Source organism: Coenobita brevimanus, chromosome 24 (assembly GCF_032717465.1).
Source record: "Coenobita brevimanus isolate Jiangsu-jjx chromosome 24, ASM3271746v2, whole genome shotgun sequence".
Taxonomy (NCBI): Eukaryota; Metazoa; Arthropoda; class Malacostraca; order Decapoda; family Coenobitidae; genus Coenobita; species Coenobita brevimanus.
In genome coordinates this window covers 20,436,551-20,462,592 of record NC_136977.1, presented here as the reverse complement: position 1 = coordinate 20,462,592, position 26,042 = coordinate 20,436,551, and the positions used below count along the sequence as shown (strand labels likewise).

General features: G+C 43.2%; 1 protein-coding gene across 1 annotated transcript in view; it reads left to right on the top strand.

The window, feature by feature from the left end:
• Positions 1 to 26,042, top strand: part of LOC145393440 (peptidyl-prolyl cis-trans isomerase-like) — a 95,274-nt gene that overhangs the window by 27,876 nt on the left and 41,356 nt on the right. Inside the window, exon 2 of the mRNA XM_080267536.1 lies at positions 1,637 to 1,818. Coding sequence (XP_080123662.1) covers positions 1,637 to 1,818 — 182 coding nt within the window. The remainder of the gene's footprint in view (positions 1 to 1,636; positions 1,819 to 26,042) is intronic.

Genomic DNA, 26,042 nt, shown 5'->3' with positions numbered 1-26,042 from the left:
GTGCGAAAAAATCACAGTGTGACAACTGGGGAAACAAGCGTTTCCCAATAGCAGAAAGTGCTTGCGAGATGACGGCATAGATTGACACGTATGAGCCGTCCGCGCGCTGCCATATCGCACGACGAGGGAGGGCCGCGCATCGGTGCATGGGTGGATAAAAAAAATGAAACTTAGCAACAACCGAGGTCAGTAGTACAAAGGTCAAGTGTGCTAAACGTAGCTCAAGGGTGGCGGTACTGATAGACAATACCAGCTGGAGCCTGCTTGCCCGCGGTTATTCAAAATTAACTCAAATCGCAAACGCGACGATCCGCCGTTCTGTCCTTTGGGCCAACCATCGCAAAAGCGACGATCCGCATTTAAGGGGTTAACAAGGCAGTTAGAGAGACGTATAAACTCCTGACTAATATAAGAGTAGCTTTTCCATATATAGATGAGGAGATGATGAAAAAATTGATAGTGGCCATGATTTGCCCCAGGTTAGAATATGCAACAGTAGTGTGGTCCCCTCACAAAAAGAAAGATATAAACAAGATTGAGAGAATACAAAGAACAGCAACCAAAATGGTCCCCAGTCTGGCAGATCTGTTGTACAGAGAGCGGCTGAAAAAGCTGGATTTGCCTTCCTTAGAAGATAGGAGAAAGAGAGGCGACATGATTGCAGTGTTCAGGTCCATGGTGGGAGTAGATAAAATTGACAAAGAGGATCTGTTTTTATGGGATAAGAGAGCAACAAGAGGACACGTAATGAAACTGAAGAAACCAAGCTGCTTGAAGGATAGCAAGAAATATAGTTTTCCTTATAGATGTATAGACCTGTGGAATAGCCTGGACAAAAAGATCGTCCAGTCTAAAAACTTAAACGAGTTTAAAGCTAAATTTGACTTATTGAGAAACAGAGACGGGACCTCACAAGCGTAGCTCATTTCCTGTTTATCACAATTAGGCAAATACAATTAGGTAAATACACACACACACACACACACACACACACACACACACACACACACACACACACACCACTCGCTGGTGCAGCAGTGGTAACGTTCTCGCTTGCCAACTGGTGGACGGGAGTTCGCGCCTCGCTTAGGTTGCGAAATGTTTCACTGATGAAGTGGGTGGTTACTCTCCCCTTTGAGCAAGGGGACGGGTGTGTGTGTGTGTGAAGGTCACAGCCTTGCCCATGGATCGGACTATATGAGCTCTCAGCTCCCTTCCGGGAGGGTAAAAGCTGACGATCACAACCATCAAGTGAACCTGACCGACTCGGTGAACTACATGAACAGTTTTGAATTAATTATAAGCACATTGGTGTTGTGAGACCTTTCTCCTGAACTAGATTGTTGTGGGCATGGGTGTTTCCAGGTTAATTCCACATACTTATTGCACTTCTGTGCAGCAAGGGGTTGGAAGTTTTTCTTCCTAAGAGTTGAGCTTGAAGTCCTATCGGAGGAAAAGTGAGAATTTGCCTTAATTTTGTGGTTCTCGTGATTGCATATAGTCTGACTTCACATACTGTACTTACAGTTTACTTACTGGACTGGTATTGGGTATATGGTATTGTATTTTTTAAGTGATGTGCGAAGCATAGATGTATTATCCCATACTTTGGACTTTCACTGATTTCTTTCTACAGCTGAGATCCGATGTTGTCCCCAAAACAGCAGAGAACTTCCGACAGCTTTGTACTGGAGAGCTGGGCTTTGGGTACAAGGGTTCCATTTTTCACCGTATTATCCCAGGCTTCATGTGTCAGGGTGGAGACTTTACGCATGGCAATGGCACTGGTGGAAAATCTATCTATGGAAAAAAATTTGGGTGAGTTAAGTGTGCTATGATTATGTACATAGATAATATTCAGAAGTAATGTCTTCAACCATAGTGTTTTCACAGACAGTGAGAACTTAGAACCTCTTCCCTCTTTCACCAACAGCATTAGGTATAGTAAACTCTCACTTTATCAAACCCCTATTTATTGGATTTCGGATTTATCAGGCAACTTGAAGCCCACCAGAATGTTCATTTTTATGAGAGGCATGGCACAGGCTTCACCAGCCCAGTATGGGGATCAGAATGGGATGTGACCCAGATCTGTGCCATAGGGTACATGGCAGTGTGGTTCCCCGGCTACTGCTTCCACCTGGTAGAGAGAGGCCGAAACCTAGGAGTAACACTCGTGGAGGCTGCCCTATCAGTGGGTACATAATGGCAGTGCAGTTACAGTGTCAAAGCTCATGGAGGGTGTCCCTGTAGCTGCCCTGGCAGGGTACTCTGAGGCCACTGTTACAGCTACTGGCTATGGCTAGTTGGCTATTGTCCCATGCCTGGACTTGCATCTGTGTGGGTGGGTGGGACCTGTGGTCTTTCTTCCCCATCATTTACCCAATTTATGACAAAAATGGAAAGAGAAACATTAAAAGCAAGCCTGCAGTAATCAAATCATCCAAGGGGTTCAGTGTGACATTGTGGAATGTGCGTCATTTGGTGGGTAGAGCAGAGAAAGTGGTAGAGGTTAAGTAGGAGGCAGGTGAATGTCTGTTGCCCTCAAGAAGTCAGGTTCAGGTAGGGTCAGCTAGGGTGATTCCTGGGAAGAACGGTAGGTATAATCTATTTTGGTAGGAAGTGTAGATGGATATGGTGGTGAGGGTGTGCTGGTTGGGTTGAGAAGTGGATAGAATGTGAAATGATTTTAATGAGAGTAAATGAAAGGCCTATAGCATTAAAAATATTTTTTTGGTAAACTCATTTCTCTTATATCAGCATATGCTCCTCAGGCTGGCATTTGGTAGATTCTGGGATGTCTTAATTCTTGTGGGTGGTGGTATGGGGGATGATGAGAATGTAGTTTTAGGTGGAGATTTAAGTGGTCTTGTGGGTGAAGCAGCTCGGAGACATGAAAGTGTGAATAGGGGATAAATGGTCTTGAGGGTGAAGCAGTTAAGAAATGTGAAGATGTGTATGGGGGATGTCCATATGGTATGAGGAATGCGGTAGGGGATAGGATACTTGAATTTAGGTAGGCATTGAATGTGATTGTATGCAACAGATGTTTTAGGAAGAGAAAGAGTAGGCTGATTACCAATGAGTCTGGGTATAATTGTAGCCAGAGTGACTATTTCCTGATAGGAGACTGGTGAAGGATGTTAAAGGTATAGGGAGCAAAGAGTGTGTGCAACAACACAAATTATAATGTGACATGATGCCAAAGGAGTGCGTGGCAAAGAAGGGGACCTGTGCACCCAGGAGGAAAACATGGAAGTTGAAAAACAAGCAGTAAAGAATGCCATCTATAGCGAGATATCTGAGAGTTACTGATTCAGTGTATGGATGGACAGGGGGTCCTCCAAGACATAAGGTAACATGGTGGTAGGATTTTTTTTTTTTTTTTTTTTTTTTTTAATGTGAGGAAGAAGGAACCAAGGGCCATGAGCCCGCAAAATTGCTCCCTCCAAGAGAAAAACAAAATACAAGAGAGCCAAATTCAAGAGCCGATCATTTCGAGATGCCTGGACATGCTGCGTTTCAAAGGCTGGAGATCATAGGAAGTAGGAAATACAGACAGAGGGAGACAGTTCCAGAGTTGACCTGTTGCATAAATGAAGGACTGGGAGTAATGGTTAACTCTTGCATTAGAGAGTTGGACAGAAAAGGGATGAGAATTTGCTGCTAGACGGGTGCTACGTGCCCGTTGTAGAGGCAAAGGAATGCATACCGACAGTTCAGAGGAGCAGTAACCATTGAAGTAGCGATAGAAAAGAGATAAAGATGCAACAGTGCGACGAAGAGACAGAGGTTGAAGGGAGTTGGTAAGAGGAGGAGAGTTAATGAGATGAAAAGCCTTTGACTCTACGCTATTGAGAAGAGCTGTATGTGAGGAGCCTCCCCACACATGAGAGTTGTACTCCACACAGGGGCGGATAAAACCTCTGTATAGAGTCAACAATTGTGCAGGGGTAAAGAAGGAATGGAGTCAGCTTAGCACACCCAGTCTCTTGGAAGCAGATTTTAAAAGAGATGTAATATGATCTTTCCATGATAAGTCCCGAGTAAATGAAACCCCAAGCATGTTCAAGGATGATGCTGGATTAAGCTGTATATTATTAAACATTAGTGGGTATACCTGTGGAAGATTTTGTTGGGTTGATAGGTGTAAAGACTGAGTCTTTAATGCATTAAAAACAGCCAGATTATTTTTACCCCAGTTAGAGATATGAGCCAAGTCAGACATTAGGTGTGCCATAGCCTCATCCCTTGTCTGTTGAAGTAACTGCTGAGATGGACGATGCAGGAACTGAATGGAAAGGTGAAGGGTGGAGTCATCAGCGTATGAGTGGATAGGGTTAGATGTACAGCTTAGAAGGTCATTGATGAATAAAAGGAAGAGAGTTGGTGATAGGACAGAGCCCTGAGGAACACCACAGTTAATGGAGCTAGGAGAAGAACGATGGCCATCTACAACAGCAGCTATAAAATGACCAGAAAGGAAGCTAGAGATGAAGGCACAGATAGAAGGATAGAAACTGTAAGAGGGCAGTTTGGAAATTAAAGATTTATGTCAGACTCGATTGAAAGCCTTTGAGGTCAAGTGCAATGGCAAAGCTTTCGCCTAAGTCCCGAAAGGAGGATGACCAGGAGTCAGAAATGTAGGTGAGAAGATCACCAGTGGATCGTCCCTGACGGAACTCATACTAGCGATCAGAAAGAAGGTTGTGACAGGAAAGATGTTTTAAAATTTTTCTATTAATAATTGACTCGAAAACTTTTGAGATACAGGATTTTAAAGCAATTGGATGATAGTTAGAGGGTTGGGAATGGTCACCCTTCCTTGGGACTGGCTGAATGAGAGCAAACTTCCAGCAAGAAGGAAAGGTACAAGTTGGTAGACAAAGGCAAAAGAGTTTGCCTAGGCAGGGTGTAAGCACAGAGGCATAGTTCTTGAGAACAACAGGAGGGACTCCATCAGGCCCATATACCTTTTTGGTATTGACGCCTGTGATGGCAGAAAATACATCAGCTGAAGAAATTTTAATGTCAGCCATGAGGAAGTCAGAGGGGGGAAGTGATGGAGGAACAGCACTGGAATCATCTATGGTGGAATTGGAGGAGAAAGTCTGAGTGAAGAGATCTGCTTTATCAGTAGAAGAAATAGCTACAGAGCCATCAGAGTAGAAAAGAGGAGGGAAGGATGATGAGGTAAAGTTTTTAGAGTGGTTTTTGGCAAGGTGCCAGAAGGAGCGGGAAGAATTCTAGTTAGAGAGTTGAGAGCATTTAGTACGGCTGAAATTATTTTTAGCAGAGCGAAGAACAGACTTAGCACGATTCCGGGCAGAAATGTATAAAAGCTCTGATTCAGTGGTGGGTTGGCTCCGTTACCTTTTATAGGCCCTCTCCTTGTTGCGGATAGCATTAGAACAAGCGTGATTAAACCAAGGCTTTCTTGCATTAGGCAAAGGATATGAGAATGGAATGTATGCTTCCATGCCTGAGAGAATAACCTCTATAATGCACAAGGCACAACCAGATGGCTCCCGGACATGGAAGCAATAATCATTCCAGGGAAAAACAAAGAAGTACTGCCTGAGGGCCTCCCAATCCGCAGCTCTAAAGTGCCACAGATGACATTTTTTTGGAGGGTCCGCAGGCCGTACCAGAGCGATAGGACAGGTTAAGGTGATAAGGTTGTGATCAGAGGAGCCCAACGGAGAGAAAAGATTAACAGTGTAAGCAAAAAGATTAGTTGTAAGGAAGAGGTCAAGTATGTTGGAGCTCTCTCCAAGGATGTCAGGGATATGGGTAGGGTGCTGTACAAGCTGCTGTAGGTCATTAAGGATAGAAAAGGTGTAGGCTTGTTCACCAGGTGGATCAGTGAAAGGAGAGGAGAGCCAAAAGTGGTGGTGAACATTGAAATCTCCTAGAATGGAGATTTCAGAGAGGGGAGAAATGGATATAATGCGTTCCATTGTAGAAGTAAGATAGTCAAAGAATTTTTGATGGTAGAATTAGGAGAGAAGTAAACAGCGCAGATATATTTAGTCAGAGAATGACAGGAAAGCCGAAGCCAGGGTGTAGAGAATTCAGAAGAATCGAGTTCAGGAACACGAGAGTAAGATAAGTTGTTGCATATATATACACAACAGGCACCTCTGGCTTTGAAATGAGTATAGAGAAAGTAGAAGGATACAGGAAAGGGTCTGCTGTCAGTTGCCTCAGACAGCTGAGTCTCGGTTAGAAAAAGGTGAGGTTTAGAGGAGAGGTGGTGCTCAACAGAGCGAAAGGTAGAGGAAATGCCGCGATTATTGCAGAAATGAAGAAGAGAGTCAGACAGTGGTTCCAGGCACCTCGAGTCATCACCGGGAGAGGGGCGGAAGGTGGGGGCAATTATGGTTCCCCCCCTGGGGACTCCGAGGTCTCGTGTATTGCTGGCATAATTTTTTTAATTTTGGGAAAGGAAATGTGATGTGTACTGTCCATGTAGTTTGGTGCTGATAGTTAGAGAAACTTGTATTGGAGAGCATGCTGGCCTACTCTTTGTGTTACTGAGACACTGAAAAAGTTCAGCAAAGGGGGATGGTCGGGACCCAGTCCCGAGGGCTGATGAAACGGGAGCTCCAGCTCTCCCTGTCATCCATTTTCCATCCACCTTGGGAGTACTGCCTTGCTCGACTGGTGCAGTTAAGGAGAAAAGAAGGTTTTTCCAGGAATGGAAAAGGGATGGTAACAGAGAGGAATAATTGGCAGTCAATCATAAGGCTAGAAAGGAGGTATACACCAGAAAATTGAGTCATAGAGACTTTTATTAGATAACTTAATTAGCACTGAAAGGAAGAATAAGGTATGTAAGGTGGCAAATCAGATGATGAGGGGAAAATGGGTTTTCATATCGAAGCACTGTGTGAAGAATGATGAAAGAAGCATGGAAGTGGACAGTGAGGATATTAAAGATACCTGGAGAGAGCATTACAACTGGTTGCTGAATGAGGAGTTGACTGGAACATGGAAGGTTTTTCAGCGGATCCAGTGTTTGGCCGTTTACCTTTGATTGATGCTGCTGCTGTGAGCAGGCAGGATGCAGTTGGTGAAGGTGGCAGGTGTGTTGACTGCTGAAATGATGAAGGCATCAGGAGATATAGGAGTGGGTTTAGTTACTGATTTGCTAAATACTTTTATATATGAGTGTGTTGTCCTAGATTACTGACTGAAGAGTGTGATTATAAATGTGTACAAGGGGAAGGGTGATGCCCTGGAAAGAGAAAATTACAGACTTAAAACTTTTGGACAAGGTAATGAAGGTAATGTAGAGTGTCCCAGAAGATGTGATTAGGAAAAGAGTGAATATTGATTAGATGCATTTTGGGTTTATGCCAGACAAAGGGACCACTGATGCAATATTCATTGTATTCTAGCTTGAGGAAAACTATATAAGAAAGAAAAGGGATCTGTATTTTGTTTTTGATGATTTGGAGAAGGCCTGTGACAAGAGTCCCTAGGGAGGCAGTGAAGTGGGCAAAAAGAAAGCTGGGGATTGAGGAGTGTTTGGTTAGAGTGGTTATGGCTATGTACGTGGGTGCCCACACCCAGGTGAATGAATGGAGATTTGAGTGATGAGTTTTCCATGAATGTTGGCATGCATCAGGGATCAGTCATAAGCCCTTTATTGTTTTTCATGGTGTTTAACCCCTAACCCGCGGGCCGTCACTTTTGTGACGCTCTTTACATAAGTACCATACTGCGAGGTGTCAGTTTTGTGATTCAGGGATTTTTTAAAACACCCGAGCTTTCAAGTGCAGTCTTTATCATCTATTAGTACTGCCAGTGTGTAGCTATAGGGAGCGCTGCTAATACCGCTAGTAATCGCATCCAGTGTTACCAATTTAGCCATTTTTTCCATGTTTGCCTCGTCTTCCCACCTCCCTCCCTTACCCCCTCCCCTGCATAGCTACAGCCAGGCCACACAATGCAACTCCCAGCCAGTTTTTTCCATTTGCTTTTTCCATTGAAATGTGCCCTATGCCCTATTCTCATACTAAAAAATATATATAGAAAAGGGAAAAGGCTTATTGGTACTGCCATTGGGCAAGAAGTAGCTGATTTATTACCTGGCAACACCCCATGTGCACTTGGTTGCTAATTTTCCATGTTCATTACCCATTGAAATATCCCTTATGACTTATTCTCATATTAAAAGATATATATATATATATATATAAATGGGAAAAGGATAAGTGATACTGTACTTACATCGACCTGGAAGTAGCTAATTTATCGTGTATTTAGATCACTGCTATCCCCATGGGAGGGGCACAGCGCGGTCCAACCATCCCCACGGGTAAGGGGTTAAAACCTTCTCGTGACTTCAGAAATGGACTCCCAGTGGAGATGTTGTATGCTGTTAACTTGGTGTTGGTTGCAGAGAATGAAAGGGAAGTGGAGAGATGCAATGGGCACAAAGGTTTGAGAGTAAATGTGGATAAAACAAAAGTGATGAGATTAGGGCCTGTGATGGTACTGTCAAAGCAGAGAGAGAGTGGCCATGTTCGGTTTGCCATGAGGGTGCAGGAAGCAACTCTATATTGTGCAGTATTTGTGATAAGTGGGCGCATGAGAAGTGTAGTGGTATTAGAGGTAGACTGTGAGATAACGTTGATTTTTTGTATGTGCGGTGTGTTGGAGAGAGCATATAGAGATTGTCAGGAGTGAAATAATTGATGATGCTGGGGAGTCTCTTGAGTGTGTGGAAGATTTTTTTTTTTTTTGGGGGGGGAGGGGGGTGGACATGTTATGTGCTGGAAGTGGGGCTGGACCTAGCTTTGTGGCTAGGGTAAGGAATGGTTAGATGAGGTTCGGGGAGCTGTTGCCTCTCCTGAAATTGAGAGGACTCTTCCTCTGTACTAAGGGATCTTTGTACAGTAAGATCCCAGTTAACTGGGAAGTTTGGGGAATTTACCTTCCCAGTTAACAATTTTTCTTGGATATCTGATATACTCTTATACATAGGCTATATCATTTCAGTATATACAATACCACCCATGTTTGGGGCCACTCCTGCAGATTCCACATGAAACGTTGCCCCCTCTTAAATACACCCCATGTATGTAACATGTAATTGCAGGGTCTTGCAGTAGTGCAAAATGCACACTGTAAGTACATTTTGTTAAATATTATTTGTTACTTTCATGATTCATAAGAACATTGAAAAATAAACTGTAGAAATAAATCTTAAGCAAATCTTAAGCACTTATTGATGAACATATGATTTGGACAGAAATGCTGTACAGTAGAATTATCACACCTCCCCTGCTCACACGTCAGCTGTGTATATGGCTGCGGCCCACGCATTTCTTCCTTACCTGACCCTCATCACCCTACCCCTCACTCGCCACTCAGCTGTTTTGCAGGTCTATCTGTCTGTCTATTACCAGACACTGTAATCCCGTAAAGGGTGACCACAAACAAATCGCCTTGGTGTCACCCTGTCCCCCACCATTTCACTGCCCTCACCTCAAGTCACACCCCTCTCTCTCATATCCTGTACCTCTTTACTCCATTCCTCCATCTCATCCTTCACCTCCCCCCCTTCCCTCTCCCCTCCACCTCTCTCATATAAACCTTCCCCATTAGTCTCTCGTTCCACATGGCCAAATGACCTCAGTGTATTTCTCCTAACATTTTCAGTCACATCCACACCACAATGCTCCTTCACTTCCTCACTTGTCAGTTTGTCTCTCCATGTAACTCCACATGCTCCTCGCATAGTACTGTAACCGATGTTATTTGCCGAAACGAAATATTGCCAATATTTGCATATTTTGCGATAAACCGATACCGATATCTGCTGCCAATATCTGGATATTGAATTTGGATGGAAATAAACATTAAAGTGACTAAGATTTCATTCACTGTTTTGCTCGAATCTGAGCGAGAGAATGTTGTTTCCCTGACACTGTTTTGCAGCTGAATAAAGTCTTACTGAAAACTTTTAAAAGTTCATTATAATAAGTGGGTAGGTGGGAAAGGAGAAAAGAAAAGAGAATAAAGAACTGAAGAGCAAAAGCAACAAGCTGAGAGTGAGGTATTCTGCATACTGGTGGTGTGTAAATGTGGTGGCTGTGTGGGTTTATGTACATAAGTGGTGTGCTCACAGTACACACGCTGTAGAAATAAGCACAAACTGCCTGCATCCATTAGTTTTTATATTCTTTATTTAGTCATTATATTTATATTCACTCTTCAGTTTGTGGTCTACTGTAAGTACAGTAAAATGATTTACTTCATGAAATAAGAAAGAAGACAGTAGATGGGGCCAGTAAGTGTATAGTAACTCTTGAGACAAGGAAATTAATGACATTTGGCAACTTCGTGTAAGCTCAGTTCGACAGCGAAACAATCCTTTAATTGAAAGAAAAACATTACATATACGTCTTGCCTATGTTTCATCACTGCGCTGTACATACAAGGTTTGCTGTTTGGTAGTCGTGTGTTTGTAGTGAATATATTCACTCACAGTAAAACCTGACAATAACGGACTACTTGGGGCCCAAGCCATTCCAAAAAAAGTTAAATTCTGATAAAAGCAACATCCGGACTTCCCCCTGCTAACCCAGACGTTTTCCAATATATCAGACATTAGGCAGGATTGCTCCAATGGTTTTTAAACTGTTTTCACTATCATTGCGGCACTGTACTGTATCATACATTCACTACAATAATCAAGTAATATGATACATATAATAATACTGTACTGAACACTGATAATCATGTCTTTTTTTATATACAGTAATCCCTCTACTATCCGACATAATAGAGCCAAAGGCATGTCCGGAAAGTGGTCCCGTACGTATAGTGGGCCTCAGTCTCCTGGACTTGTACTTATGGACCTTAACCTATCCTGACTCAGAAAAACACCTATACAACTCCCTACTGGACATGCATAGCACTTATTTAAGACCCAATTCACACCAATAAGGGACATAAAAGCTTGAAATAAATGCAAAGGAAGCAGAGAATGAGGTTTTAGAGGTGAGTATATACAATATTAAACATTCTGGGTACTTACAACAAGTCCCTGGCTCCTGGACCGGTACTTATGGACGCTAACCTAACCTAACTCAGAAAAACTCCTCCCTACTAGAAATGCATAGCACCTAAAACCCTATTCACACCAATAAGGGACATAAAATAGTGAAATGAGGTTTCAGAGGTAGGTATGGAAAATACAGTTCAATATGAAACATTCTGGGTACTGTACTTACAACAAGTCCCTGGCCATCTTGATGAATAACCCGGCCCCTCTCAGACTCTGACAGTAAAAAGGAGTACCAGAAGCACCTGCAGTACACTGAACTTAGTCATTTGCACTCATAATTCCATTTTCTTAACACTGCGCACTCTAGTCTTACTTGCGATCCATTGAACCTTAATGAAATCAATGTTGTACTCTGCACTTAAGTCGTTGCTCTCATAATTCCATTTTCTTAACACTACACACTCTAGTCTAATTTGCACTCCATTGTATGTCAGTAAAATAAGTGTTGCACTCTGCACTTAAGTCTTTGCACTCAGAAATCTAATTTCTTAACACTGCGCACTGTTTTTTTTCACTGCACAACGCTAAATTCCCGTGTCGTTTAGTGGCGAGTTCTTGCTGTTTATTCACTGTCAGAGTCTGAGAGTAGCTGATGCAGGTGGCCTAGGGGTGCGTCGCTGGGATGTGGTGATGGAGTACCCACTGCAGACGACTCTGAAGAGAGGCGCAAACTTACGTCCAGTGGCGACTCCACCGTGCCTGATGTGCTGGACTGTGGCTTGGAGGATGAGGGTCTGTCTTGGGTAGGCAGTGGTTTGGAGCCAGGGCTGGGCACAGCAGGGGTCATGGGTCTGAAAAAGCTGTCAATGTTTGATTGACACAAGGAACGACGATTTTGGCAATTAATGATGCACTGCCTGAAAGCGCGCACTTCCTCCACAAGTCCCAAGGGCCCTATCTCCCTGTCGCAGTCCGGGTGTTCCAGGTAGTCGAGAACGAACTCTACATGTTCCCGGAGTGCGCTCAGCTTGGGGATGGTTGGAGTAGTGTCACGCTGAGAGGAGTCCGCATCATCGTCACCGTCCTCGTCGGAATCTTCAAGCTGGATACTGACACTTGCAACTGAAGATGCGATCTCAATATCAGACATGGTCTGATACCCAGAATTGCCCTCGTCGTCATCCAACCACTCACGCACTTCATCCACATCAACATCGTCGCCATGCGCATGTAGACATGCATGGAAGTCATCCACGTCAAAACCTAGGAAATTGTGCTCCACATCCGTTCCGGGAAGCAGATGAGACCAACCATTTTCTAGTGTTTTGACAGGGACTTCCTTCCATGCACTGGCCCAGTTGTAGATTGCAGACTTGATGTTGTAGCAGCAAAGGTTTTCCAAAGTCCGCTGGCCTCGTGTGTCCTGTCCCTCCCTGCGCTTATCCTCGTCCTCGAGAACAACCATCACCTCCTCCAGGAACTTCCTTCGGTACAACCTCTTTGCTGCCACAATCACTCCTTGGTCCATTGGATGAGAGCAGTTGTATTAGGTTGCATAAACTTGCACCTAATGTGACCATTATCAGCCACCAAGTCCTTGTTGCACGGCTGGACATGTGCATTATCCAAGAGAAGGAGGGCCTTTACCTGGTTGCGTGGGATTCCCACTGTGTTCTTCTGGTAATGGATGACCTCCTTGATGAAATGGCGGTGGAACCAGTCTTTAAAGATCTGGGCAGTGAACCAAGCCTTCAAAGAATGGTACCAAACGACAGGAAGGACATCCATCACCCCATGAAGACACCGAGGCTGCTTTGCACGGCCAACAATAACGGGCTTGAGCCGGTGCATGCCGTTAGCATTGGCACAACACAAAGCAGATATCCGTTGCTTGCAGAGCTTGCAGCCAGGTACATGCTTCTCTGTCTCCTCAGCTAGAGTATTCGTTGGCAAAGAGCAATAGAATAAACCAGTTTCGTCAGTGTTGTAGACGTTACCGAGAGTGAGACCCTCCCTGTCGATCGAGCCCTTCACCTTGTGCTGAAACTCCTCTACTTCATCCTTATTGGCGTCCAAAGCTTTGTCACGAGACTTACAGTTGGTAAGGCCATGTCATAACTTGAACGCGAAGAGCCAACCCTCGGATACCTTGAAGTCTGGGGCGTCGTGAATACTTGCGAACTTCTCAGCAGCAGCTTTCAGCTCCGTGCCACGCACCAGCACACCAACAGCATGTTGTTGTTGATACCAAATCAACGTGGAGTGGTCGACTTCAGCACACCGGGGAGTAAACATCATCTTCCTCTCCACATTGCGTTTTTTCTTCTATGAGAAGTCAGCCATGTACTGCATGAGTTTGTCACGGGATCTGTTGATATGCTTCAGCGTTTCACCACACACTCCATCAAATCCTGGGGCTTTTCCCATTTTGACTTTCTTCTTTGCTTCCAGAACTTCCATCCTACTGATTTCTTCCTGTCTTCTCACCTCCCTCCTTCTCCCAGCCATTTCCCAGCCACTTATATTTGCATTAATTTCATTCTTTATATTCAATAATTCATTAAAGTGTTCTCTCCATCTGCTCACTTTTTCTCCCTTGTCAACTAGTAATCTATGATTCTTATCTTTCACTCCCCTACTAACTTCATTGCCACCCTGTCTGACTCTCTTCACCTCTTTCCAAAACATTTTCTTACATTCCCTCCTCTTGGCACTCAGATTCCTTCCAAATTCCTCATTGACTCTCGTCTTACTTTCTCATACTAATCTTTTCACGTCTGTCTTCCTTTCTACATATAACTCTCTCTTCCGCCTCTCAACTTCTTCCACGCCCCTATTTCTCATCCATTCGCTATATGCTCTCCTCTCTTGTGCCACAGCCTGTCCCACCCCTTCATTCCGCCACGCTGCGCCCCGCACCCCCCTTCATCCTCTCTTCGCCCCACTCACTACCTCACATGCTGGACATATTTCCTCTGTGAACATCCTGTACACACCTTCCACATCCCCCATCCGCTCCAACTCATATTCACCTAATCGCTCCTCCACCCCTTTCTTATATCCTGCCTTTTTCTCATCCTCTTACAACCTTTGCACTCTCCATGCATCTACTCCTTCCTCCCGTCCTTCCCTTCTTCTATTTCTCCATGTTACTTGGACCTTGCATCTAACCACTGCCAAGTGGTGGTCAGAAATTCCCCCCCCCCCAACCTCTATACGCTCTTGCATCCATTACACATCCTTGCATCCCTTCATCTATGCACGCACAATGTCATTGCCTTCCTCTCATTCAGCCTACCATCCACCCTTCTCATCATTCACCATGTGTACCTGTGGATCATTTTGTGCCTGAAGAGGGTATTGGCTATCACCAACCCCCTCCCGGCACAAATGTCCACGAAAGCACTGCCATTCTCATCTATCTCAGAAGGCACACCCCACTCACCAACTACTCCATCCACCATCACATTCCCTACTTTGCCATTCATATCACCAATCAAAAACACTCTCTCATTCCTTTCAAACTTTTCCATGCACACTTCCACATTTGTCCAGAACTCTGCTCTCACTCTGCTTGCACGATCTTGTGTTGAAGCATACATGCACACAATTGCCCACATTTGTAGTCCAACTTTCAGTCTTACCCACACAATCCTTGAACCAACTGATCCATACTTTCTTATATTCTCCTTCCATCTGTTACGACAATACACACTCCTTCTTTTGCCCTCTAACCTTACCCTAAAACTAGTGCCCGTCTCGCTTGCGCCCAGTCAAGGTCACGGAGACTGAGGTCTCCGATTCGTATTCAAACTTGGTAGAGAAGAAGCAACAGCATTGTATGCAGTCCCACCATTAGACAGTCCTGGGACAATTAAATAAACATTTGTTACACATACTAATAATGTATGAATGATGCAGAATCATCCAAGGTGTGAATTGTGATGGAGAATTGTTGATGTTTTGACAGGGAATGTGATTGATGTTGTGATCAGCATAGCCTTTTCATCGTCCCCCCCTTTACGTCGTTTGTGTTACTGTTCTTTTTGCTGAGCTTCTTTATTATATTCTCCCTTTTTTTCCAACATTTGTTTAGAAATTCTTTTGTATTTTCAAAACATTTTCCCTTGAACGACCCAAATGTAAACATGATTTATCGATCAATTATGTAATCATGATAGCCTTTTCAGTGGACCCTTTTTAAGTTGTTTTTGTTATTCTTCTGGTTTCTGAGCTCTTTATTTTCTTCTCTCTTATATTCCAAGATTTATTTATAAATTCTTTTGTTTATTCTAAGTGTTTTCCCTCGAACAACCCGAATATAAACACGATTTATCGATCGTTGATGCGATCAAGATATCCTTTTCAACGGCCCCTCTTTATGTCGTTTTAGTTTCTGTTCTGGTTGCTGAGCTTCTTTATTTTATTCTCTCATATTTTCCAATGTTTATTTAGAAATTCCTCTTTATTTTCAAAGTGTTTTTCCTTGAACAGCCCGAATGTAAACACGATTTATCGATTTCACAGTTTTCATTGATGCATGAAATATTTACTCTCAAAGGTTTTCAGAATTATTAATATTTGTCTAAAGTTATTATTATGCACTCCATGATAGCTTAGATGATAGTTCAATGGTCAAACACAAAATAGTCTTTGTTGAGTCACCTAGTTATCCACACTGTTTTGTACTTTGTCTGATTGGTGAGAATCCGTACCCCAAATGACAGTGTTCTCTCCTAATACAGTAAAACCTCACTATATCGGACTAATTGGGGCCCAAGCCAGTCCTAAAAACGTGAAAGTCCGATAAAAGCAACATCAAAAGTCGCCCCTGGACATCTCCTTTTGTTATGCACGGAGGCTTGCTTGTCATTCATGAAGTTATTCTCTCTCTCTCTCTCCCCGCACTGGGCACTTCTATTTTACTTCACATATTTTTGTCTTCGTCGTCACCTTCATTTTCACCTTCCCATTCATTTTTACCTTCACTTTCAGCTCACTCTGACATTAACTTTCACTTTCATATTCTCTTTCATGCTCATTTCACATTCACCTTCACCTTCACACTCACTCTCACTATCACTCATTTTGAATTTCCCTTTCACCTTCACTTGCAACCTTACTTTCTCATTTTCACTTTTACCCTTACAATTATTCACTCATTTTCACTTTTGCCCTCCCTTCTTTTACCATCACATTCACCTCCACCTTCACTCACACCTTCACATTCACTTTCACTTTCACCTTCACACTCACTTTCAGCTTTTCACCTTCACTTTCACCATCTTCATTTTTATGTTCATTTTCACCTTCACTTTCACCTTCATTTTCTACTTGGCCTTTACTTTCACCTTCACTTTCACCATCTTCACTTTTACATTCATTTTTACCATCACTTTCACCTTCATTTTCATTCATTTTCACCTTCACTTTCACCCTCACTTTCACCCATATTTTCACCTTCACTTTCACCCTCACTTTCACCTTCATGTTCACCCTCACTTTCACCTTTCACCTTCACTCACTTTTGACTTCACTTTCACATTCACATTCACCTTCACCTTCACCTTCACTTTCACCCTCACTTCCACCTTCCATCTTCACCTTCACTTTCACTTTTGACTTTTATGTTCACTTTTACTTTCACCTACACTTTCACCTTCACTTTCACCCTTCACTTTCCACCTTTACTTTCACTTTTACCTTCACTCTCACTTTTGCCTTCACTTTCACTTTCACTTTTACTTTCACCTTCACTTTCACACTACCTTCACTTTCACCTTCACAGTGCCTTCACTAACCTTCACTTTTTCATTCACTTTCACCTCTCTTTCCCGGAGAGAGAGAAGGGAAGGAAATATAGGAGAGAGAGAGGAGGGATTAAGGTTATGCCCGTCTCCCTCATTTGTTTATGCCAAGGGGATGCCACTTGTCATTTCTGTATTTATTCTCTCTCTCTCTTTCTCTCTCTCTCTCTCTCTGGACTTTGACATTTCATATTCACTTGTGTGCTCTCATTCACCATCACTTTTACACTCATTTTCACAGTTATTTTCATTTTCAATTTTACCATCTTTCTCTGTCTCTGTCTGTCTGTCTGTCTGTCTGTCTCTCTCTCTCTCTCTCTCTCTCTCTCTCACCGGAAAGGGACGGGGAGGAAGAGAAGGTATGGAGGAGGAGAAAGAGAGGAGGGACCGATGTTATGATATCTCCTCCGTTTGTTTATTCGTTTATTCCAAGAGAGGACTGCTTCTGGCTTTATTGGACTTTTCTTGACTCATAAGAATTTAGTCCACTTGGCTCCTCATGCCTGATAAAATCGAATTCCGCCATATTGAAGCCCGTTATATTGAGGTTTTACTGTATGTTTAAAACATTAATTGATGTCTAAAAATAGTTTATAAATAACCAAAACACAAAATTTAAGTCCAAAAATCATCAAAATCCGTAAAAAAAAGATTAAAACCCATCGCAAAAGCAGGTTAGGCCTACGATAGGTGAGGTAGGGTGGTATTTCTATCGCCATCACTATTCCGGGGTATCGCAGCTAGGAGTATCGTGAGTCGGCGTTTACCTGTACAGTATATACAGTAATCCCTCTCCTATCCGAAGTAATAGAGCAGGCATGTCTGGAAAGTGGTCCCGTCTGGAAAGTGGGCCCCTGGCTCCTGGAGTGGTACTTAAGGACCCTAACCCAGCCTAACTTTGAAAGGCATCTAAATAACCCTACCGGACATGCATAGCACGTATTTAAACCTATATAAGACTCTATTCACACCAATAATGGACATAAAGCATGAAATAAATGAAAAGGAACCAAAGAATGAGGAATTAGAAGTGACTGTACCTCAGCCAGGGTACTTACAGCATGTCTGTGGCCGGTTTCTCTAAGGTTTTGGCAGTTGTGAAAATGCTCTTGAAGCACTTACAGTAATCCAGTGTTGTCTGTCTATTTATCTATAGCCCGACGCCCTAATCCTGCAAAGGGTGGCTGCAGACAAAACGCCTCCAAGTCGCTCTGTCACCCACCATTTGACTACCCTCCCCCCAACTCACCCTCCCCTCCCTCATATACCTCTCAACTCCATCCCTCCACCTCATCCTTGGTCTACCCCTGCCTCTCCCTCCTTCCACCACCTGCATACACCCTTTTAGTCAGTCTTTCATTCTCCATTCCCTACACATGTCCAAACCACCTCAGTGTATTTCTCCTAGTCTTCTCAACCACATCCACATCCACCCCACAACGTTCCTTCACTTCTTCATTCGTCAACCTGTCCCTCCACGTCACTCCACATGCTCCTCTCAAGTAACTCATTTCCACTGCTCTCACTCTTGACTTGTTCCCCTCTTGCAAGGTCCAAGCCTCACTTCCATACGTCAGGGTAGGGATCACAATACTATCATGCAGTGACTTCTTAACTTCCATACTCACCTCCCTATTTCTCATTACTTCTTTCAGTGAACCAACAACCTTCCTTCCCTGCTGTACCCTTTCACGCACTTCATCCCCCAAAGTTTCATCCTTACTCATCACACTACTTGAATGCACTCACACTCTCCATATCCTCACCATCCAACCTCACTGTACAGTACATTCTGTGACTTCATTCCTCTCAAACACCATAACTTTACTTTTGTTTACTTTAACTTTCAGCTTCCTCCTCCTACACACTGTCCCAAATTCATTCACCAAACCTTGCAACTCCCATTCATCTTCACTCAACAATACTGTATCATCAGCAAACAGTAACACCGGAATCTTCCAAATCTCACCCTCATTCATTTGAGTCACCCCCATATCCACTGCCCTACCCTGCACCTCCTTTACAACCCCATCCATATATATATTAAACAGCCATGGAGACATCACACAACCCTGTTTCAGTCCCACATTGAGATCAAAGAACTAACTCAGCTCACCATCCACTCACACTGTAGCCCTAGCTTCTTCGTACATACTCTTCACAGCATTCAACAATTTCCCATCCAATCCATATATTCTTAACCCCTTAAACGCGGATCGTCTCATTTGCGACGCTCGGCCAAAAGGACATAACGGCAGATCGTCGCGTTTGCGATTCTAGTAAATTTTGAATAACCGCGGGCAAGCAGGCTCCAGCTGGTATTGTCTATCAGTACCACCACCCTCTAGCTACAACTAGCATACTTTACCTTTGTACTACTGACCTCAGTTGTTGCCAAATATCGCGTTTTCCCCCCGTCCCCCCCCCCCCACCACGGCCCGGCCAGCCTGGCTGTGATACATGGCAGCGCTCTGAGCACTCAGAACTGTAAATCTGCACCCTCCTCTCACAAGCAGTTTATGCTACTAGGAAAGGCTTGTTTCCCCAGTTGTAACACTAGCTTTTTTTCTCACGGTTTGCCCCTGTTTAGCGTCAGTTTACTGCAGGCTTTCAAAGTGACATTATGGCGAGTTCTAGCTCTTCCCAGTCAGTGCAAGCGGCCGACAGGAACGAGAATAAAGTGGCGGGCGTAAGGCAGAATAAAAAGCGCGCCATGGTGATCTTTTGGGAAGTAATATGATTGAAAATAATGTAGTATACATGTTTTTAGCTGTGAAAATGGAAATGTTTGTTGAGTGACGGGAAGACCGCCACCACAGTGCATGTCGGCCGTACGCTCCGTTGATTTTAGCCTTATTTTCAGTTCTTATTGTACAAATATGGATTCCTAACTACCTTTACGTTGTAGTATAAAGTTTACTGTGACAGAATGAGGCTGTGGTAGAGGGGAAACCGGGTTGCTGGAGGTGTGAAAGTGAAGATTTGGTTACCCAAATTTGCAAGTCTCCACAAGTCCTTGGGTAGTCCACGAAGGCTTAACACCTGTCTCTGGAGAAAGCTGAATGTAAGTACTATCTGCCATACCAAGTATAATGTTCTAGGGTTAATCTCTGATTTTTGGCGAATATTTTCCTACAGGTACTCAGACCGCGATACAACCCCGCCACTCGGGGGGGGAATGACTGTACACGGCCGCATTTAAGGGGTTAATACCTTCCATATACCTTGCCTATCTATTCTGTCATAAGCTTTCTCCAAGTCCGTGAAGGCAGCATACACTTTCCCTTTTCTAGATACTTCTTCACTAAACATCTTAGAACAAATATCTGATCTACACACCCCTTTCCCTTCCTAAATCCCCCTTGTTCTTCTCCAACTAGCTCCTCTGTCATATGCCTAACCCTATCAATGAGTATTCTACCATATATTTTACCAGTCACACTTAGAAGGCAGATACCCCTGTGGTTACCAAATACTTCTTTCTCCCCTTTTCCTTTATATAAAGGAACAATTATACCTGATTTCCAGTCCTCTGGAACCCTTCCCTCTTCCCAAGCCAATCTACACAACTTCCATATCCACTCCACAACAATCTCACCCCCATACCTCAGCATTTCACCACACACTCCATCAGTTCTAGGGGCCTTTCCCAACTTGATCTTCTTCATCGCTTCCACTACTTCCATCCTACTGATCTCTTCCTCCCTCCTGTCATCTCTTCTTGTCCCAGCCATTCCCCAACCACTTATACTCGCACTGCTGTCACTCTCTACATTCAACAAATCCTCAAAGTGCTCCTTCCATCTCCTCAATTTCTCTCTCTTCTCCACCAACAATCTATTATTCCTATCTTTCACTACCCTACTGTTTCCCCTTTCACACTGCCTTACTTTCTTTACCTCCTTCCAAAACAATTTCTTACTCTCCCTCCATTTCACACTCAGATTCCTCCCAAACTCTTCATCCACTTTCTTCATTCTCTCCTTCAGCAGTTTCTTCACCTCCCTTCTCCTACTCACATATACCTCTCTCTTCTCTCTCTCATCTTCTTCCCTACCTCTACTCGCTAACCATTCACTCCACAAACCACCTCACACGTTGCGCCTATCTCTTCCGTAAATATCTTACATACGTCTTCCACCCCTTCCATCTGCTCTAGCTCATATCTTCCCAATCTTTCTTCCACTATGCTCTTATACTCTGCCATTTTCTCACTTTCCACTCTTTTCACAGGAGCTGTTTCCTCCTGTCTTCCCCTTCGTCTCCTCAACCATTTTCTTTGCAGCTCTACCTTGGCCATCACTTAAGTGATGGTCCGAGACTCCATTCCCCCACCCTCTCCACACTCTTGCATCCAACACTTGTCTTCTCATTTGCTCTTCCACACACACGTAGTCAATCATTGCCTTTCGTTCAACAAGTTCACCATCTATCCTCCTCATTACTCTCCATGTATACATGTGGATCATCTTATGTCTGCCTTTCATTCAACAAGTTCACCATCCATCCTTCTCATTACTCTCCATGTATACATGTGGATCTTCTTATGTCGAAAGTAGATGTTGGCTGTTGCCAGCCCCTTACTAGCACAGATGTCCACCAAAGCACTACCATTCCCATCTGCATCAGCTGGCACACCCCACTGACCAACCGCTCCACCCACTCGTAGATTCCCAACTTTGCCATTCGTGTCTCCAATCAAAAACACTCTCTCACTCCTCTCAAATTTGTCCATACATGCTTCTACTCTCGCCCAAAACTCATCTTTCACTCCAGTGTTGTGCTGCACTTAATTCTTTGCACTGTGATTTATAATTGTTTAACACTGCACATTGTTCTTAACTGCACCACGCCAGTTTCAAGTGCCAGTTTCAACCGTCAATTTGCTCTCCACAGTTAATCCTCTGCACTCTAAATTCTAATTTCTTAACACTGCACAACACTGTAAATTCCCGTGTTGTCTAGTGGCGAGGTATTGCAGTTTATTCACAAAAAACGAGCACGTGCGGCTTCCATTGCGATAAGCATCTACTCGCGATCGTAGTTAGGCAGCAACTGTTGGACTGTGTTGGTGACAGGGAAATAGAGTTGCCAGATCGCAACGGCCACATTACCAAACTCCTCAGTTTTCATTACCAAATTTAACTTTTCATAACCAAATTCGTAAAGCTAGCATTTACTCTTCACTAAATATGTATACAAGTGGAAATACATGTAATCATTCTCCTTATAATTAACAGCATGTTGATTATTTTCATGCTATGTAGGCTAGCAGATTAATGAGAGAGAGCAGACAATCCACCATCTCCATCCTGTGTATCCTCATCCATCCATCCATCCATCATCCAATCCTACGTTGCTCCATGAGGAGCGTAGGAGCCCGGGGCTAGGCAATTGGTCCTGACATTTAAGATGAGAATGACCAGCTTCACTCATTCCTGAGTGGCATTATATGAGCAATAAACCCCAATCACCCCTTGGATATAAACCTTCACCGGCTCAATCCGATTGGAGCACAATAATTACCCACTAAACCACCAGGCGCCAAAATTTGGTTATATAGTCACCACCCAGCGTAGTAAGTGGTTTCCTGTTGTACAGGAAACCATTTGGTTTGTCACTCAGTGTAGAGTCACCCACAGGCAGAAGGAAGAGGAAAGAATGAAGGAATGAAAGACAGAAGAGGGAGTGTAGTCACCTGTAGGCAGAAAGACGAGGAAAGAATGAAGGAAAGAATGACAGAAGAAGAAGGAAGGAAAGAAGGATGGAGGCGAGGACAGGGTGTATCCTCATACATATGAAAAATCCATTTGGTAATGCATTATTCTGATTCATTACCAAACGAATTTTTTGGTACTGAATTGGCCCACATTTGGTAATGAAAAATACCAAATGGCAACCCTGACAGGGGAGGGGGAAGGGGGGAGGAAGGAAGGGGTGAATGGGCCATGGTGTAAACAGCTGTTCGGTGCTGCGCGGCAATTTCAAATTACGGGTGGGAAAGAATTCGGATTTTGGGGGGATTTTTTTTCTTTTTTTGGTCAATTTTGGGTTTCGAAGGTCCAGGCCCACAATGTCCGGTAAGTGGGGTGTCCGGAAAGTGGGTGTCCGGATAGTATGGGGATTACTGTATATATATATATATGAGAGCAGTGGAAATGAGTTATTTAAGAGGAGCTTGTGGAGTCACATGGAGAGACAGGCTGACGAATAAGGATATAAAGGAACGTTGTGGTGTGGATGTGGATGTGATAGGAAACGTTATGAGGAACACACTGAGGTGGTTTGGCCATGTGGATAGGATGGAGGGTGAAAGACTGACGAAGAGAGTGTATGTTAGTGAGGTGGAGGGGGGAAGAGGGAGCGGGAGGCCGAGGATGAGGTGGAGGGATGGGATGGAGAGGTATATGAGAGAGGGGGGTGTGAGTTGGGAGCTGGGCAGTGAAATGGCGTGGGACAGGGCGACTTGGAGGCGAATTGTTTGTGGCCACCCCAAACGGGATTGAGGTGTCTGGCAATAGATATATAGATATATATATATATATATATATATATATATATATATATATATACTAATGTATATATATATTGTGGCCACCCCAAATGGGATTGAGGTGTCTGGCAATAGATATATATATATATATATATATATATATATATATATCAATCAATCAATCAATCATTTCCTGTGGCACCCTCGGGGATGCATAGGGCCTCGATGAACTCACACCACCACATCCTATTGTGTGCTAACTCCTCAAGATCTCCCCAACACTCATCTCCAGCTTCCCGTCTCATTTTCCTCACCCACGTCTCTTTTGGCCTTCCTCTACCTCTCATACCAAGTGCCACCCACCCTGGTGTACCTCGTACTATTCCCTGTCTCCTATACACATGTCTTAGCCACTTCCATCGTGAGAATCTAACATATTCATCGATCGGCTGCACTCCCGTTATTTCTCTAATTCTACTGTTTGGTATCCTTTCCCACCACTTAACTCCTAATATTCTTCTAAGTGCTTTATTTTCAAACACCAAGAATTTATTTTCCATAGTCACTGTGCTGTACCAAGACTCGTGTCCATAAATTAAGATACTCCTAACCATTACCTTATAAAGTTTGATTTTTGTATGAACAGAAAAATTGTTATTATTCCAAATATTTTTAAGCATTCCCATTGCCTGATTAGCCTTCTTTAACCTTTCCTCGAATTCAAAGTTCAAAGAACCATCCTTGGCTAAATAAGTACCTAAATATTTAAACCTATCAACTTGCTTTACAACCATACCTCCAATTACACATTCCTGCGCATTTTCCATATTCATATTGATTATTTCAGTTTTTCCACAATTAATAACCAAACCCACCTTGCGACCTTCACTCACCAAACAGTCCAACACTCTCTGCATCTCTTCTGGCCCATCACAAATCAAAACTATATCATCTGCATAATCTAAATCCAAAAGTTTCCTGTTCTCTCCCCAAAGTATACCTGCACCGGTTTCTGTTCCAACACGTTTCATAATGTAATCAATGACCAATATAAATAATAAAGGCGATAGAACACCACCTTGAATTACTCCGGACTTGACTTCAAACGAATCACTCAGACAACCATCAACCATCACTTTACAAAATGTGTCCCCATGCATGTTCATAATGACCCTCACAAACTCCTCTGGTATTCCATAATGTCTCATGATCTTCCCCATAGTCTCTCTCGAAACACTATCAAAAGCCTTTTCAAAATCAACAAAACAAAGACTTAACGGTACTCTCATTTCATTAACTTGCTGCATCAAATGCCTAACTATAAAGATATGATCATTGCAACCACGTCCCATTCTAAAACCAGCCTGTTCATCCCTCAGAATACCCTCAACCACTGGCTCCAACCTATTTAACAACACTCTACTGAAAACTTTCAAAGCTATCGGTGACAAAGAGATTCCCCTCCAATTACCACATTCACTCAGGTCTCCCTTCTTCGGAATTTTAACAATTACACCATTCTTCCAAACTGATGGTAGTAACCCCGTCACCCATATCTTATTGAATAGCTTGGTCAAGATCATTATTAATCTATCCCCCTCCACTTTAAACATTTCCGGAAATAAACCATCCTCCCCTGGTGCCTTGTTATTCTTTAACTGTTTAACTGCTTTCTCCACTTCTGCAAGCCTCAACTCTCCTGTTTCTATATTTAAATCTTCCTGAGCAGACGGTATATCCTCTTCTGGTGGTATTGGTCTATTAAGAACTGTCTCAAAATGCTCTTTCCATCTATTTTTAATATCTCCATCTTTGATCAATAAATTTCCTTCCCTGTCTCTAACTGGTATTTCCTTGCGTTTACCTGCATTACCACTCAGTTCTCTAATCGATTCATATGCTATTCTTTGACTCTGTCCATCATTTTTGTTTATTAAGATATCAGTCTCTGCAACCTTTTCATCCACACATCTTCTTTTATCTCTCCTAGCTAACCTTCTTACTTCTGAATTCAAACTCCAGTACGCAGCTCTTGCTAATTCAATCTCTCGTTCATCAACGCATTGCATCTCACTCCTCAATTTAGCCTCACCTCTCCTTTTTATCATATCCCACGTTTCCTCTGATATCCATTTCTTTCTCCTGAATCTATGTCTCTTTCCAATCGTACATTCAGCAGTCTCATGCAAAACTTTGTTCACATCCTCCCACATCTCATCTACACTTCTCTCCCCCTCTTCCAACGTTTCCAACACCAAAAACCTATTTCTGCATTCTAATCTGAATTCCTCCTTTTCTTCTCCTTCCCTTCTAAGCTTAACAATATCGTATCTACCAACACCAGATTTTTCCTTCTTCTGATTTTTAAGTTTAAACCTTATTTTTGCAATGCTGAGTTGATGGTCACTACCAATATCCGCTCCCCGTTTAACATGAACATCTAGCAGAGAACTTCTATGCCTCCTACTGATAGCGATGTGATCAATCTGATTTTTATATTTTCCACACGGCGACACCCAAGTTGTCTTGTGTATATTGCAATGCTGAAAGAGTGTGCCCCCGATGACTAAGTCATTTGCTAGACAGAAGCTTCCAAACCTCACTCCGTTTTCACTCATCCTACTACCAACTCCCATCTTACCCATACATGCCTCAAATCCCTCATTTGAGCAGCCCATTCCTGCATTAAAATCTCCAATGCAGATCAAAACATCATGTC